This window comes from Hippocampus guttulatus, chromosome 20 (assembly GCF_054856545.1).
Source record: "Hippocampus guttulatus isolate MCC_2025c chromosome 20, RoL_Hgut_1.0, whole genome shotgun sequence".
NCBI lineage: Eukaryota > Metazoa > Chordata > Actinopteri > Syngnathiformes > Syngnathidae > Hippocampus > Hippocampus guttulatus.
The window spans coordinates 5,706,136-5,723,587 of NC_141280.1; the positions used below are offsets into that span (position 1 = coordinate 5,706,136).

General features: G+C 46.5%; 2 protein-coding genes and 1 long non-coding RNA gene across 6 annotated transcripts in view; 1 reads left to right on the top strand and 2 right to left on the bottom strand.

The window, feature by feature from the left end:
* Window positions 1-283: 283 nt before the first annotated feature.
* Window positions 284-11,747, top strand: LOC147187712 (armadillo repeat-containing protein 2-like). Of its 3 annotated transcripts, XM_086099717.1 has the most exons (17): window positions 284-995; window positions 1,074-1,146; window positions 1,430-1,592; window positions 1,698-1,827; window positions 3,759-3,826; window positions 4,297-4,401; window positions 6,475-6,662; window positions 6,736-6,838; window positions 6,939-7,153; window positions 7,440-7,585; window positions 7,667-7,766; window positions 8,918-9,212; window positions 9,295-9,417; window positions 9,500-9,613; window positions 10,706-10,838; window positions 11,076-11,227; window positions 11,371-11,747. In XM_086099717.1, exons 1-17 carry the CDS (start codon window positions 778-780, stop codon window positions 11,481-11,483), a joined length of 2,439 nt encoding a protein of 812 aa, XP_085955843.1. In that variant the 5' UTR covers window positions 284-777; the 3' UTR covers window positions 11,484-11,747. The 3 variants fall into 3 exon arrangements, with proteins under 3 accessions (XP_085955843.1, XP_085955844.1, XP_085955845.1); XM_086099718.1 differs by lacking the exon at window positions 11,371-11,747 and having other exon boundaries at window positions 9,500-9,585; window positions 10,713-10,838; window positions 11,076-11,224; XM_086099719.1 differs by lacking the exons at window positions 11,076-11,227; window positions 11,371-11,747 and having other exon boundaries at window positions 10,713-10,839.
* Window positions 6,562-7,443, bottom strand: LOC147187713 (uncharacterized). Its single transcript, XR_015097577.1, has 3 exons — window positions 7,124-7,443; window positions 6,757-7,051; window positions 6,562-6,671 (listed from the first exon to the last, which is right to left on the bottom strand). It is a non-coding gene; the product is annotated as an uncharacterized LOC147187713 (long non-coding RNA).
* A 624-nt stretch (window positions 11,748-12,371) lies between the features above and the next one.
* The window catches only part of LOC147187714 (sestrin-1-like), a 35,882-nt gene continuing 30,801 nt past the window's right edge, over window positions 12,372-17,452 (bottom strand). For both annotated transcript variants that reach the window (XM_086099723.1, XM_086099722.1), the window contains 8 exons: window positions 16,457-16,522; window positions 16,171-16,371; window positions 15,907-16,089; window positions 15,554-15,781; window positions 14,911-15,168; window positions 14,572-14,762; window positions 14,186-14,330; window positions 12,372-14,092 (listed from right to left, as the gene is read on the bottom strand). In XM_086099723.1, coding sequence (XP_085955849.1) covers window positions 14,006-14,092; window positions 14,186-14,330; window positions 14,572-14,762; window positions 14,911-15,168; window positions 15,554-15,781; window positions 15,907-16,089; window positions 16,171-16,371; window positions 16,457-16,522 — 1,359 coding nt within the window. In that variant the 3' untranslated portion in view covers window positions 12,372-14,005. The remainder of the gene's footprint in view (window positions 14,093-14,185; window positions 14,331-14,571; window positions 14,763-14,910; window positions 15,169-15,553; window positions 15,782-15,906; window positions 16,090-16,170; window positions 16,372-16,456; window positions 16,523-17,452) is intronic.

The following is a 17,452-nucleotide window of genomic DNA, read 5'->3' on the forward strand; positions in this document are numbered from 1 at the left end:
GGTGCTCGTAAAAATGATTCATTCAACTAAATGTCTACCAAACTTGAGCATTAAGACAAAGGTAGACATTTGCAGCTCTCGTTTCTGTCTTGTCTTTTATCTACCGTTTCACACAACCGAAAGTCGGCAATGCAATTTAAATGACATCACCGTACCCGTATTTTGACAGCTGGAGAAGACGCCGTTCTTGTCGCGGGTCCTGACGTCATCGATCCCGTCGACTGATGATGATCTCACAACAGTTGAAGCCGAGTGCCGGGTCACGGCGGAATATTTCGACCGGCGATTGGATCCTCTTCAAATTTTTTCTAAAATGATATTGTATGCGTATAAAAATGTAGCTTATGCGTATAAAAATGTAGCTTACTCAACGAACTTTGAAAGCGTCATATTTTTGTAGGCATGTACAATTTTGTGATCATTGGAAGACGACTATTTTTTTTTTTTTTTTTTTTTTAGTACTTGCTATGGTGGAGTTTCCTGGACATGGACAATAAGCATTTAATATCCTCCTGACATTGTGTTTATATTCTATCATAAAACCACACAATTGGCCGTCTCTCCCCGTTTGTTGTGCTCGCTACCACAGCAACATGCGGTCGCCATGGAGACGCGGCACCGCGGGACTCCTCGTTCGCTCGGTGTCCTCCGTTCCACCATAAAACCAACCATTCTCCCTTATGCAAACCATGTTAGAAACGTAAATATAAACGGGAGTTTAATAATGAAGACAAACCGGAGCTAATTCATGAGCTGAGCCGAGGTCACGTCGGCCAAATGGGCTCTACGGAGAGGAAATACGAGCTGTGCGGGCCTTTTCTGCCGAGAAGGCACCCCTCGTTGAAGACGAGTGCAGAGATAGTGGGGGAAGCAAGAAGGATTCTCCGAGCTCAGTCCACCCAGCGACCTCACACTCCAAGAGATGCACAGAGGCAGTTGTTTGCAAGAAGCTCTGTCCGTGCAGACCACGGCAGCAGACCTTCCTCCACCTTCAGGTATGTCTTCCTCCTCTATTTGTGTCACCAAATCCGCCGTATGAGACACATTTCCACTTTTGTTTTTCATCTTGACAGTCTTCACGCAACGAATTTTGACATCGGAGACTCCAGGCCGAGTTCAGGGGCTCGCCTATCTCCATTGGAACATGTAAGTGACCACTGAGTTGAATAATGCAACAGAGAACTGTCCTTGAAGCGTCTCAATGTGACCATCCTGCTATCTTGAGCACCTGCCACTTGATCCGATCAAAAATCAATGGGTTCTGTTCTCAGAATTTTTGAAGAATCTTAAATTTCCGCCACAAAAAAAAAATAATAATAATAGAAGACCTTGGATGATCGAACCCTGAAAGGCATGATGCAAAACCTTGGCTCAACATAAATCCTAAAATTGCCACCGACAGCATAAAAGTATGTTGTTTCCATGCCAGAAGACAAAGATTCAATTTCTCGGCAATGATGACATTTCCAAGTCATCTCCCAAACCTCCCGCCGACTCGCTGGAGACGAGGAGGCCGTTGGTGCGAACGCGGGCGCGTCTCTTAAGAGCGACACCTCTCACGACGTTGCCTCCTTTAGCGGCGCACGCAGATGGTGAGGAACAACCCTGACCTCAATTTACATTCTCTGTGTCCAAACAAAGAGTTGCTTTCGACTTTGCCCGCTCACTCCAGACACTTTTTTTTTTGTGTGTGTTAGCGTCGCAAGAAAGATCACATCAAGACCCAACGAAAAAGCTGCCAGCGGCCCAAGCTTTTGTCTCTGGAGACCACAAGGAGGCCTTCGGCGCGCCTTACTTCTGTGCGCCGCGCAGAAGTCAGACGGAAAGGTATTTGCTTCTCCTCCTCTCGCTTCCATCAAGTTGTCATCCCGTGATGAACACAAGATTTACTGGCAGCTATTACGAGAGGGCTAGAAATTTCCGCCGCAAACCTCGTCGGCTGTGTCAGGACGAGGGGACATAACTCTGCCGTTCCAATCCATTCGCATATTGATTAGTACCCAGGTGGGAGTACTAACAATAAAACACATTTCACATCAAATCTCAGAACGTCGCCTGCGGCAGAGGCCAAAAGGATGCGGCAACCCTTCATAAATGATTGCTTCCGTCTGTCTACTTTCGAGATTGTGTGGAGTCGCTCGAGTTAGACAGTGAAACTCCTCTACAATGAAATCATGTTTGCAGCAAGAAATTTTTCACAACAGGGGGTTTTTCACTGTAGCAAATTTGATCTCAGACGTAACACACACACACGCACACACACACACTTTCATTTTGATCGCTTTTACCCTCTCTTCCAGCGTCAGAGCTCTTCTTGTCTTAGCTGCTTGACGTCCAAAGAGCCGTTTTTTTTAGCCATTTTAGCAATGCAACGTTCTTGCTGCGTCTGAAACTCACAATAACACATACTTCCTGTACTACTGCGCGTGTGTAGACCAGTGTGGTGGTTGCTGTTGCCGTTTCCGAACGAAGCAGTAAAGGTCACTGTTGGATTAGAAGACTTCATTGTAGTGAATCTCATCACGAGGCGAGAGCAGAGAAAAATATTTCGTATAACGCAACGGGGGGGGGGGGGGGTGTTGTATGGGTGGGCAGGAAAGTGGTAATGGTGTTCATGCATGAAGATTTTTTCTCACTAGGGGGTATTTTCGCCCATGTAGGTTTCGTTGGAGAGGAGTTTCACTGTATGCAAAAGGCAGGGGGAAACGCGCACAAGCAAATGGCACATGAGAGCGAGTCTGAAATTTCCCAGCTTTCTGCAACGTGTCACGTCAGCTCGGATAAGCTCCATCCCAAGCGGTGACCCTGAACAGGATAAGCGCTATAGGGAAGGGACAGATGGGACGATTGGCTGGGAGGAATCACATGCTTCTTACAGCCTGGGGGGGTTCGCAATGAGCGAATCTGCTTCTTTTGCACTGTCAAGTTTCAAGAGTTTTGTTCTCAACACTCTGGGCGGAGCACTAATGACGGCTAATAGACGCAGACAGAAAGCATCCAATAAGATGTCATTTTATGGCTCCAAATGGCTCTCTTATTCGATTTTGGATGCCCATTTGGGAAAGCCCGGCAGCTTCGTGCGTCATTGCTACAGCGCGTTGTTGCCGAGGCCCAAGACAGGGATGAGGTCATGTCTCGGAGAATGGCCGTATCACACAAAGAGGCCCGCTGATGGGACCTGTAATCCTATCGCAGGCCGTTTCATTCTGAACAGGTCCTGTACATGCCCTTTGTGAACATGCCAAACATATGACATGACAATGATACAAGTAGTCGCCATATGCATGGATGTATTTAAAAAAAATAATAATAATAATAAAGGACTTATGGGATTGGATAGAGTGTCGTTGGTTATGTTACTTCCTGCAAAAGCTACAGACCGCCCTTCGGGATGACAAAGCACAAACAGTCTCCAACGCGCAGCCCGCAGAGTTCGCGTCTTACTTCCTGTCTGTTGGAGATTGAGGTCTAAGATGCATGCAGGCGGGCGACATAAAACATTCACGCACACACGAGGTCAGGCTGAGAAAAACACACACAATTGGATCAAGGCCCCAACTAACTCGAGTGCACGTCGGGGAAAAGCAATTCTGGTGCAAGAGGGACACCAAGTGGCAGCATCGAGTAGCCAAAAAAAATGTTTTGTGTTCATCAAGTTAAGCTGTTTTTTTTTTTTTTTTTTTTTTTGGTCTTCTGAATGTCCCAGTGCCTAACACATGAAAAAATATTTGTGTGTTTTCCCCCGTTGCGCCAAGCAGCCGACTATCGCAGTCCAGTGTTGACGCCGGAATCAGAAGCGACGAGGTCAGAGCTGGACAGAGAACAGGTTCGTTCAGACGGCGTCAATGAAACCGTCCTGTCCCCCCCCCCCCCCCTCATACAGTGTCTTTAATCCGTTCTACTTCATATTGCCTTTCAAAGCAACGTGCTCAACATTATCTCTCGAACAGACAACGAGTCTAGTTCTGCTTTGAGAGACGTTGCCAAAGACAAACTTGACAGCGTGAGACAAATCGACTAGACAATTGCTTTCCACAACCGCAACTTCCTGTGTCACGCGAAGTATTGATGTATGCATTGGCCAGACCGTTGCGTGCGCGGCATTCATCAAGAATCTCGACGCAATACGAATTGATAAAAGGGCGTCCACGGGAGTTTCGGAGCCGATGGCTGACCTGACCTTTTTCGCCGGTGCCATCAATCTTCCCGCTGCTTTATTTTAAGGGACAGTGAACTTGTGAACCAAGCGGAGGTTCATTTTCACCAATGTGCTCTCGCTGTCTCTCTTCTCATCAGATTTGGGCAGCAGTGGAAAGAATAACACAAGCGCAGGTGCCGACTCGCGGTGGGATACGATAGCGCCTCTTCTCCAGCAGCTAAAGGCTGCGGCGGCTGCGGGTGGTAAGAGCGACACAAAAAGGAAACGCGATGAACGGCAAATCCGATGACAGGCATTGGGCTTGAGCAGGAAGTTATCCCGTATGCTTTCTGACTCACACTTTAAAAAAAAAAAAAAAAAGGCAACTCAAAGTAAAACAAAAATAAAGTTACCCATAAAAAAAAAATTGTGTTAGCATGATGCAGTCTGCCGGCCTTGATTTCAAACGCATTTAAAATACTTCAACGCTGTCCAAATGTAATTTCCATAGTTCAAATATTTAATATTTAGTCTGCCCAATGCCTCGTGAGTTCACACGTGCAAAATTGCAGCAAGGTGTTAAGAGTGCGCCAAGCCCTAGTTTCGATGCCGGGAACACTTTTATGAGTGTACTTCAAAAAACAAGGAACGGGCTCCACCCTTTCTCTTTCCTCAGCAACCAGATTGGAATTGTGCGATTGTGCCGCTCCGTTTAATTTCCTCGAAAAGGGAGGATGTTATTTCACTGCTAATGTTTTATTGATGGGGCAGATTTTATCCTCAAGTGCACCGATCAGTAGAGGACATCGTGTGACGTGGTGCCCGATGGCGGCCCAGACGTTTCGGGGGGGGAGCAACATCTGGTCATTGTCCAAGCAGTCTCTCAAAAGCGAGGTGGAAACAGATCTGAATGGTCAGGAGCGCGAAGGGCAGACAGGCCAGCGAGGTGGGCTGGGGGGGTTAGACAAAAGGCGAGGTCGGGGGGGGGGGGGGGGGGGGTCAGCAGATCCGTCTGTAAAATGTGCTGGGGATGCTCAACAATCTGGTGAGTGTCAGGGTATTTATGCAGCACTGGCAGGGGGATCATGATGCGTGGGAGCACAGGTGGCCAAGGCCACGTGAATGGAAATAAATCCCATCTCGGGTCGGTTGACTTAAGCGCCCGGGGCGCACACATACCGATGTTGAACGTCTTCAAGGCGCCGTAAAATGATTCGGTATGTTTGAAGATACAAACTGGTGCAAAGACAATGTTGTAGTGCTCAATTGTGAAGAGACAACGTTCAACTTTTCGGGGACCCATTTTAGTTGTCCAGATTGTTGAGTTCCTGAGTTCAAACAACTTGTGCCCATTTTCTCAGCTTGCAGTCAGATGTATCTTCAGCGAACCGGCAAACAAGTATTGAAAGATGTCGACATGCTCTCATATGGCTGACTGGCTAGCGCGCGAGCTAAGGTCCCACCCGGTACGTCATCGCCTCGTTCACGGTTGTATCGAGAGACATTTTCAGGGAAGTTAACCGTGCGCACGTTCATGAATCCCACTCCCGGCATTGGATGAGCCACAGGCACCTATTTGATTGAGAAATGATGCTCAAGATGGGTTTGTTTTTAGCGTCGTTAGGATGAGAGCTCTGTTATTAATCATTTTGTATCCTCTTTTTTTTTTTTAATTCCTTCAAATTTGGCAGACTTGTTAACAACACTCCACTTGTATGTGATTACTTACTGCCTTTGGAGTGTGCGGTGTAATCCAGATGACCGACGGTGCACCACACACACACACACAGAACGATATCTCCGCCGATAATCGCCGGTGTAATCTGACAAACCAGATGTCTGTTCCACAGGGCATTCGGAGTGCTGGAAAATACAAATAGGGGAGAAAAGAGTGGCGTTGGATGAGGGAATTGAAGAAGCCACATCTGGCAACTATATGTTGCAAACTCTTGTCGTCATTTTTTTTTTTATTGTGTCGAATGAATCATTTGACACGTCATACAAACACAAAGCTTATTTGGGTCTTTTCTGTCACAATTTGGGGAAGCGTCAATTGTTTTTTGCTGCTCCATAAAGGCATGAAAAGGAATGACATTTTTTCTGGTGTCAAGGCAAACAAAATCCCCAACCCCAAACACCTTTTGGAAGAACTATAAATAAAAAAATTGAGCCAGGCTCTTTTAGTGACCTTCTGGACAAAGATTCCCACTAACACATTCCAAAACCAGGTTGAAATTTTCCCCCGCAAGAGTAGTTGCAAATACCGCGATCCTTTTTTTTTTTTACTTCACACTTGTTTTTTGTTTTGGTTTTGTTTTTTTCCGAAAATCCTCCAGACAGCTGCGAGGCCTCACTGGATCATCTATGTGACTTGTGCGTTGCTCTCCACGACGCCCTGGAGGAGGCGGCCATGTTGGGCCCACACCGCTGTAAGAGGCGCTCCAGTATCCTGAGAACGCTCTTCCAACTCATCGACCTCAACTCCCCGCGCCTCCACATGCATGTCGCCGAGCTGTGTCTCACCGTGAGTGTGCTGCGGGTCGATTGTTTAAAAAAAATTAAATTAAAATTGACTTGTTTTTGCGGGGTTTTTTCAGTTACACGTCGGCGGGACCAACCTGCTCAACATCTGCAAGCTTATCTTCCAGGTCAGTCGCAGTGAAGCCAATGACGTCCTCTTCCAGAATAACTCAGTCCTAGGTGAACACATTTCTTTTCTCGGGATCACAAAATGTCAAAAGCTGCACTTTGTGGATTTTAAGTGAAGGTGGGGGCTTGCGGTGGGGCTACCTCTGTCTAGACTCGCTGCTTGAGCTGCTGCTGCGCGAGGATGCGACGACGTGCGGCGAAGCGCTATTTTACGGCGCCGGCACGCTGAAATTTCTCTCGGGAAACGTCGCCGTCGTCCACCTCCTGATGGAAAAAAACTTCATCAGCACAGCTCATAATTTCATCCGGAAGCTATGCAGGGTGGATGAGCCTCACGTGACGATCGCCGGACACATCCTCGTACAGGTACGGTCCGTACGACGACAGTCAATTCATTTTACAAACAGAAGAGGAATTGTATTGCATTTGGAAAAAAAAAAAAATCATGGCCCATTAAAACTCATTCAGTACTAGCCAATTCTGGACCAAGTCTGAAAAGACGTTTAAAAACGTCTTTGGGAGTGAATGAGTTAAAATGTTGTAAATATAAAGCAGCCGACTGCATTGATTTAATAGTGAATGACTTACGAGATTGGGTAACTAATCGTGACCTTGAATCTTCCCCATATCTTGACCCCTTGACCTCTGGCAGCTGACTGCCACCCTGAGAAATCTGGCTGACCACACCGAGGCCCGTCCCTTCTTTGTCTCCCACTCCCTGATGTCGGATCTCTGCTTGGTTCTGCAGCGCTATCATCAGGACCAAGACGTGTGCACCAATGTTTCTAGAATCTACAGGTAACCGGCTTCAAAAAAAAAAAGATGCTTGTCATTGAACTGAGCCTACATTTGAGTCAAGAATGTTACTTGTCTCCTCAGTAAACTCTCCTCGTACGCGGAGTGCTGCCTCGCTCTGGCGCAGACCCCCGACTGCTACCAACTATTTTTAGAACACTTGAGCAAACAACACCAAAAACCGGTGAGTCAGTGGATGTCCTCGGAGGGTTTAGCTTCCACAAATGAGCTTGCTGTTTATCTGCACATCAGCTTGTTTACAAACGGCGGGTCCCAAGCACATTTACAGGACATTACATCTGTGTGTGCGCGTGTGTGTGTCTCTAGTGTGCGTGTCGACATGTAATAATCCCCAGATCAGATAAAATGACTCAGGCAAAAAAAAAAAAAAAAAAAAAAAAACGCTGAGTGGAATCAGACAAAGGTGAGCTTCAGTTGAGGCCAGTCGGGACATGATCCAGAAGCCAACAGGAGTAAGGATAGAATAAATGACCGCCTCCCTTGAGTAAGCACTCAGACGTGGCTGAGAGGGTGTTAACGTTTTCACACACACACACACACACACACACACACACACACACACACACACACACACACGCGCGCGCGCACGCCCGCCCTCTTGAGAGGACAGTCCGTCCTGTTCTTCTACCTGTGTTGCTGCACGTTCACGACGGCGGGCGGGTTGGTCATGAGAGGCGCGTGCGTCCAAGTGCACCTGCTCACCATTTGACTGACAGAACAGCACCGGGGCACTTTAGTTACTGCCCCCCCCCCTCCTTCCGGAGACACGAGAAAACTCTGGACACCTAAGCAGAGGGAAGGAGGACGATTTTAGCACTTTTTAAGTCACTCACATTGGCACAAACCTTTTTCTCTATCTTGCGTTCAACTCCTCCATAATTTCTCTGAAAAGCTAAAACTAATACTAAAAATGAAGCACACTTGCTTTAATTTTTTTTTTTAAATAAGCCCATTTAAAAAAATAAAAGTCTAAATTATAACTAATTGTAATAAAAAATCCCAAACGACCATAACCCTGGTTGCAACAAAGATAGAGACTGGAAGAGTCACAGAAAGGCTGAGAAGTGGACATCATTGGATATCAGAGAATAGCAAGGTCAAATTAACTTGACCTGTGTAGCGTAAATCAGGCAAAAGTAAGATCACTTATTACACTCTACTTTTGATCCAATAATTGATTGAGTTTGACCAATATGCTGGTTTGACTTCACCAGTGAGAACGACCCAATTTGAATGAAAAGATGTTCTGGCACATTTCTCACATGGTTGGCTGTGTGTAACTGCACTGCGTCAACACTCGCGTCTCTCCCGCAGGACCTGGTCGTGCGTCTCCTCTTCACGCTGGGCAACCTGACGGCCAAGAACAACGAGGCGCGCCAGCAGCTCTTCCGCTGCGAGGCGTCCGTGGACGCCCTCCTGCGGCTGTACGACGACTACCAGCTGAGGGAGGAGGAGCCGGCGCCGACGCCGCCTCCGGCCAGCCGCCGGGAGGCCGAGGACGTGTTGGTGAAGCTGGTCCGGGTGCTGGCCAACATGTGCATCCATGAGGACGTGGGCGCCGCACTGGCCAGCAACACCACCTGCGTCCAGCTGCTGATGGAAACACTGGGTGAGAAATCGGAGGCGGTAGTATCGATGTTCGTCAGCACCTCACACTGTTACTGTGCATGCGTGCGCATGTGTTGTCACAGAGCTGAGGTCGGTGGAGGAGAGCGAGGAGCTCACGGTGAACGTGGCAGCCGCCATTAACAACCTGACGTTCTACCGCAAAGAAAGCGCGGTGCTCAGACGCAGCCAGCTGGCCATCGCCCGGTGTAAGAGTAACACTTCAAAAGAATGAAGACAAAGTGCAAAAAATAATCAGTTTTGTTTTTTTTACCTTTTTTGTCACTCAAGTGATGCTGAAGTTGGTGCTGAGCTCCAACATGGCCGCCATACTGGAGGCCACGCGCGTCTACGGGAACTTGTCGCAGTCCAAAGATGTGCGGGACTTTATAATGCAGAACAAAGGTTCATGATCAACACGTTAACTGATACAGTGGTACCTTCATTTACAAGTGGACCAATTTATGAGCAGTCACTGGGACGTGTTTTTTTTTTTTTTTTTTGCCATGAGTTGCAAGCAAATATTTATAATTCTGCTTCTCCAGTCACTGTAGAAAAAAAAAAAATCAAGTTAAGTCAAGTCACCTCCAAATTTTAAGCAACGCGAGTCAGGTCATTACTTGATTCAAGAAAGTTATAAGTCGGGTCATGCAATCTTGAAGTCATTAAATATTTTTTTCACTGATTCAGAAGCTCATTTCCACCGGTGTATTTTTTCTTAGTTTCTTATTTAATTTAATAAGACCTTTCCCGCCAGATTTTTTTTTTTTAACTTTTCCTAAACGTCCAGGTTGCGGGCGTGGAGGCGTGGCGCGCTGTTATTGGCGTAAACGCGCTTCTAACATTAAAAAATAATAATAAAAAATTAAACAGGCTTCTGACAGTTACTTTATTGTCTCTGCAGTTAAACGCAGAACGGACGAGGTCGAGTTAATATTTGACCAGCTATTGGTGAGCAAAACCGTGAAGCAAATTGAGCCAACGGAATAGCTTCACAGCTCACACAGCTAGCTTACTTGCGTCTAGTCAGACGAATGAAGAATAACGTCATGTTGCGTTGCTCTTCGAGTCGCAAACTTCGTTGTATGTTGCTATTGTATTTTTCCGCGATTTCATTCAAAATTTCATTCTTTCCATCTGAATGTTTTCATCTTTGGAGTTTCCTCCGTAACACTTGCTTGACTAGGAAGCCGCGGTCTCAATGTAGCCAATGTGTTCGAGTATGCCACCCAAAAAGTTTTTTAAAAAACAATAAAAACAAAAACAATACTCAATGTGTATTACAAATAAAAGTGTTTTACAAATGGACACAGAATAAGTCATCAAGTTCAAATCAGGTCTTTACAAATCAATGACTAAGTCACGTGACTTAAGTCCACCACCCCTCCAAGATGGCCGCGTTAAGGTACCACTGTAATACCCAAAATCTTTCATATGTACACACTCTCGATAGGCTAATTGGAGCTGTAAACAAGACTGCTGACCTCACCTTCTCAGTCCACAGGTTTGTGGTGACACTGTTGGACTCCAAGAACCCGAATGTGTGCTTCTCGGCCTGTGGGGTTCTCACCAACCTGGCGCTGGACCCTTCCAACAGAGCCAGTCTCTTCCTTGAAGGGGCTGCAACCAAGTAAGCATTTAAGTAAGACCGCCATTTCGTGTGGTCCAGTGGAAACCCAATTTATAGTTCCAACTGTAAAAGTAGAGATGTGCAAAGTTTGGTAGGGCTTCCTCTAGTGGTATGCCACTACCTAACTACAGTTCAATTGTATTTAACTTCAATACATTTTCATGATTTACAACAAACGTAATTAAAAAATATTTTATGAACAAAATCTGCCAATCCGTGTGTGTGTGCACATTTCAGGCTGACAGACTGCCTAAGAGACCTGGGAGCAGGTGACTGGCAGCTGTCGGCTCAACTATGTCAGGCCTTGTGGAACATGAGCAGCGGACCTGAGAAGCCGGTGGAGGCGCAGGACAGCGAGTCGCTACTCGAGATCCTCACGTCCTATTTGGGTCAGTTGGGGGATCTCGGGGCATCGCAATGCATCACGGGAGGATGGAAATATGTTTCTCTACCTCCCATCATGCACTGCAGCTGCATCTTGCCACTGTTTTTCGCACCCACCTCACTCTTGTTCTTCATCAACCGCCTTCAGATGAAGAAGAGGTCGTCAAGTGGATGGAAGACGAGGACTACCACAGGGCATTATGGGAGTTGGAGTTCCGACCTGTTGCCCAAAAACTATCAAAGCTGGTCAATGAAAAGTGAATAATATAGATCATAGCATATGGACTGTTCTTATATATTTGCAAATGTTTTTGTTGTGCAAGTGACTTTTTAAATCCCATCATCATGTGACTGTTCTATGAAAGCACTTTAAAGTCCATCCTCACACTTTTTTTTTTTTTGCACATTTATATCACTTTGGTTTTGTGAGCACGCGTGCGTGCGTTTGATGACCTGCCTCAATGTCCTTCGGTAAGCAACATTAATGTGTAAACAAATACATTTTAAAAAGCACAGACGAAGCGAGCGCCGCTGTCGCCTCTCGAAGCCTTTATTATCATCATCATCAGTTGAATTTACACAGACACGGGGGGGGGGGGGGGCAGTGCTTACAAGTTGCCCAACCACAACAGCATTTTCAAAGTCACATGGCTGTTACATCAACACAAATAAGGAACATCACTTCATGTATCATGATCGAAGGAAAAAAAAAAAGCTTTACATCTAATTGAAACATTACTCGTGATATAAAGAAGTATTAGGCGGCTATTTTTTTTTTTTAATCCTAAATGAGATGTGAAGGCATTTTGGGGTGATATGGTGATTGTGCTGGTGATGATGTCATGATACTCAACGGGGGAGGCCTTCAAATAGAACTTAACATATGAATGTTTTTTTACGATTGTTTCTCAGTGAATTGGAACAGAGGCAAGCAAGATGAGCTCCTCTAGTTCAAACAATGGCTGAATTGAGCTGTCGCTATGTGAACCACTACACTACCAACGGCAGTGCAGTGCCGCCCCCATCAGCGTTTAGCTAGTGTGCGGTCCCGGTGAGACGTTTTGACTCGATGTAACCAAATACGTTTTAAATGCTCAATGTAACCAAATAAGTTTAGAATAAGAGAACGCTACAAATGATACACAACAATTCAATATTATTGTTTTATTTTTGTCCATTTTTCATAGATTTTGTGTAAAAAAAAAAAAGTGTCAGTAACTGACATCAGTCAGAAGTTTTGAAAAACAAAAATCTCTTTCACGTTCTTCCGACTCACTTCCAACGGTACCATTCTTTTTGTCGAAAACCTCCCAGCCATCGCTTGTCTTAATCCGCCCTCACAACAACAAAAAAAACGCAGCGTTTGACTGCTTTTTTTACTCAAAACTGTTTCATTAAAACAAAAGCTGCTTTTTTATTTCGTTTTTGTTTTTTTTGCACTAGTTAGGCTTGAATAAGCACAGCTACAACCATTTGCGAGCGCAAATCAGCCTGATGGCGAGCCGGCGTTGTCCCCTTTACACAGCAAACGGGAACATGGCCGGCCAGGGAGGGGGGGGGCGGGGGAAGACTGCTCACCAAAGAGCACTTTTTAAACAGTCACTCTGACAAAAAGCACGCATGGCCACAAAAAAAATGATTAGGAGATACAGTGGTGCCTTCACTTCTGAGAGCACCACTTTACGTGTTTTCAGCATCTCCCGACTCACAATTAAACTCTGAAGTCAGGGTACCACCGTACATGCTTTTTTTTTCTTTTTCTTTTTTTTTGCACAGCGAGAAAATGTTGAATGGAGATTAGAGAAGAGGTATTTATTTCACTGGTAAAATTCACAGCCTTCCAAATTGGGGCGACCAGGCAGCCGGGATAACGCGGAAGACAGCTTAGCAGTGTTTGAGTGTGTTCATGTGTGCGCATGTGTGAGTGTGTGTGTGTGTGTGTTAGCCATTCCTCCCGGACCAACCTCATACCGGAGCCCCTCATTCTTTCAGTCTTTCTTAATTAATAAACCACTAAACAAAGAAGAATGACGATGTCATCAATGACACGCTCAACAAGTTACGTCAAAAATAACATCAGCTACAGCAGAAGCAAGAAGTCTCCTTCAAAGTGCCTCGCTTTTTTTTTGACACGTGAAATTTTAAAAACTATATTTTTTCTTTAACACATGCACGCGCGCGCACACACACATGCTCACACACGCAACTCAAATAGGGCTCAGTGTTCTATGAGTTTGCACACACACACACACACACACACACACACACGACTTGAATTAGCTTACACGGACATTTGGGAATAATGCAGTGGATGGCGAACTTGTTTTTTTGGAGGGTTGGGACAAGGGGGGTCAATATGACCTCCCCCTCCCTGTCCCTGCTGAATACAACACTGGGAGCAGCATCATCTCATTATCGTCATCGTGGATACGCACACTGCGCTGGGGAGTTCAGGCACATAGGTATGGGCCCCAAAAAGATGATGATTGAAATGAGATATGGAAAAGAAAAACAAAACAGTGATTAAGAAAATGAATGAAGGGGCTGTTGCTGGAATACTGTCAGTGCTTTTTTTAAGCCATGTGCTGCCTACTTCTGGTCACTTTTGGCACTGCAGGCTTTAAAAAACAAACAAACCCAGACCCATTGCTTTTTGTTCTGATTTTGCATCCAGCTCCTCTGCCCCCAAAAATGTTTTCTTGAAATGTCCCAACAATGACACAGGACTTACAAAATAAAAATAAAAAAGAAGGGGGGAAAAAAACCAAAAAAGAAGAAGCACTTCATGTCATGTAGCGAGTGATGGCTCTCAGAGCGTATAAAAGTTCGGCTTGCATTCGCGCTTCCATAAGAAGCAGATTGACATGGACCTGCAGAGACAGAGGTAGGAGGCCTTTAGCAGCAATGTAAAAAAAAAAAAAAAAAAACCTTTTTCTTTTCTACGTGAGTAAAAGGTGTCTGACCTTCTCAGAGTGCTGGAACTGCCTCCAGAAGCTCTCATACATTCGCTTGGTGGTCTTCTCTGGGCTGCACACCATAGTCTTGATGTAGATCTTGAAGCTACGGTCCAACAGCTGGTTGATCTCACCATAATCATAGTCGTCATACCTGACAATCACACGGGGTGGGTGGCAAAAGAACACATATTGATAATATGCTCCACAGCCTACAATGAAAGGCTTGATTATCGGATGCGGTTCGTCTAAGTGTGCCCTGTGAATGGCTGGCAACCTGTTCAGGGTGTACCCCGCCTACAGCCCGAAGACAGCTGGGATAAGCTCCAGCACCCGCCCTGCCCGCACTACCCTTTCAATTTTATTCCGTCAACATGTTAGCTGCTCTTGCCTACCTGATGCCGAACATGCAGTGTATGTAGTTCCAGATGGCCCTGCGCAGCATGCTGGTGTCCACGTCCTTGTGCGTGGCCATGGTGTTGTACGTCAGGTTGTACGCCATCTGGAACTTCTCATCCAGCATCTGACCCACATCGGGATAGAGACGGTTCACCAGAGAGTAGCCGTGGTCCTCCCAACTGTAGTCCTGCAAAAAAAACAACCAAAAATTATAATTAAAATGAGACATGATCATTAACTCATTCACTCCCAAAGACGTTTTTAAACGTCTTTTCAGACTTGGCCGGTACTGAATTAGTTAATTGGGGCCACCATTGCATGTGCGACGAGTGTACCTGCACTCTGAAAGTGGGCACGTGCTCGCCCCTCCTGGAGAAGTCCTTGTAACCGTAGCTGGGGTCCTCGAAGTGTCGCGAGATGTCGCGGGAGGGCACCCACTCCTCGTCCTCGGCCGTCACCACCAGCATGCTCTCCGTCTTCTCTCGCTCGAAGCGCGTGGCCATCTCCTCCTGGCTGGCCTCTTCGTCATCGCGGCACTCTTGCAGCTGCTTCATGCGCTCCATCAGCACCTCCACCTCGCCGCCGCACACCTCCTGGACAACATGCCGGTAAGGGGGAAAGAGTTTTGACATCTGGACAGGTGGTCACGCGCTGTGAGGTGCAGAGACCAGCAACAGGTGGCACTAGACCACCTGGCTATAAGACCCATGCCAACGCCTGAAGAAAGTCATTTTTGGTAAAGGGTGTAACTGACAGAGAGGCAAACTCTCATTTTATATCTAATCATGAAATTGTGTTTATTTCCTCGTCAATGTGACCCATTGTTGCACTGCAAGGGCAAAACAAGATTCTGCTGGATGGTGTCTAATTTGAATGACGTTTCTGTATCCAAATATGGCTCGTGCCACATAGGGGGGAAACAGATGGCCGAGGAGTGTGCACACGCCGCCCCCCCCCCTCGATTAGCATTTGTCTCACCTGGCTGCCAAAGGGACTGTCGTGGTGGTTGTTGCCATTGGCGATGTCGCACACGCAGTAATGGCCGACCGAGGGCGGCCGGAAGGTGTGGCCGCCGTCGCAGTGGATCTCGGGCATGATGCCGCAGCCGAAGGTGAAGGAGGCCAGCGAGTGGTAGTGCGTGAGCAGAACGACGGCGTGGATGAGCTCGGCCAGTGACCAGCTGTGCTCCTCGGCTTTTAGCAGACCCTTGATAAAGACGAAGCGCAGTTGGTTAGCTCGCTCGGTATGACCTCAGCTGTTGCGCAACACTTTTCACACCCCGACCACTCCGCCACCGCCCACACCCACCCGTCCTGAGCTCGGTTTCTCACCTCGATGTGCTCCTTGGTGAGCAGCCACGGCCGGTGGGCCAGGATTTTATTGAGCTCGCCCAGTTGCTGGAGCTTTCTAGGGGCTCCGTCCAGCCCGTTGAGCCATTTGGGGTCGCCGCCCACCTGGAGGAAGTCGTTGACGTGCAGGTTGACCAGATAGGAGCACTGGTGGCGAGCCGCCGCCTACACGCGGGATGATGCAACAACCGTAAGACGCGTGGCATTTGAAAAGGGGAGGTAAACAAAGTCCAGGTGGGGTCGCACCATGATGCCGATGTAGTGGCGGTAGTGCAGCGACAGCGGCCCGTCCATCTGCAGCAGGTAGTGCTGCGTGCGCAGGAAGCTCTCCAGGTACTGCGGGTGGAAGCCCATCACTAGTGAGATGTTATCCAGCCGGCCGAGGGCGGCGAACGCATCCTCAAAGATCGACTGTGTCCTGGTGTCCACTTTACTGACTTGAAGAATCTGGGACGGAAATACGTGACATCATAAACGGGCCCAATGAAGTTGTTTTTTGGGAACCTCATTGGTAGGATGAACATTTCCATACCTCTTTTTCAGGGATAAATCTGCTTGGCCCGTTTCCCAGGGGTCTTGGGATTCGCACTCCCAGATCCTGAAAGACACATAAAAGGGGAAAATGTCGTCGAAATACTTTCTCGTCTCGTTACGGCAGAGAAATTATCTTGGAGGTCCTTTGAGCAAAATTTAGACAATGCATGACCAGGAGGTGTAGACTGCATAACATGGCTATATACACAAGTGTGTGAGTATGCTTAATGTTCCATAAAACGTATGAAACATTTAACAGCGATAGCAGCTTCAATTTATGACTTCGTCTTGTCAACTCACACAAGAGTGAGCCATTTCTAAGCATAACTGCAGCCTTCGTGATGAAAAATCAGTTTTGAGGACAGAATCAGTAACTGTGAACAGCAGTTGTTAAAAGTGACTTTTTGGGGGGGGGGGTGAGATAATTATGGCTTTAGTGCCGGTAAACATGTTAAGTTTGTTGCACTATCATGAACACGGCAGGCATAAAAGTGACATTTTTTAAGCCTAATGGGGGCGTTTGTGATGAACTATCCGTTTTTAAGCACAGCATCAGTAAACATGATTTACGGCAATATAATGCACACCTCGAGCAGAGGAGATGTTAAAAGTGAATTTTTTTTTGGAGCTATTGTGCAAGGATTAAGCACAGAATAACTGAGGCATTGGTGACGAAAAATCATTTTTGGATGATTTCGTGGAAGCATGATGCACACAGCGACACAGTAGACATTAAAAGGGATGTAAATGAACGGAAAAAGAAAAGAACTTTTTTTTTCTTCATGTACGGACATGTCCACTCATTAGACTAAGATGAATAAACTGACCAACAAATGACTTAATTCTGTCGGGACGACGTGGAGAAAAAAAAAACGTAATCACTCGAGATAACAATTCATAGAAGTGACAATAAAAATGTGTGTTGGGGGGTCTTTTCAAAACATTCGAGGGCCCCCTCCTCCCAAACTTGACAGACAAACAAGTCCGGACAAAA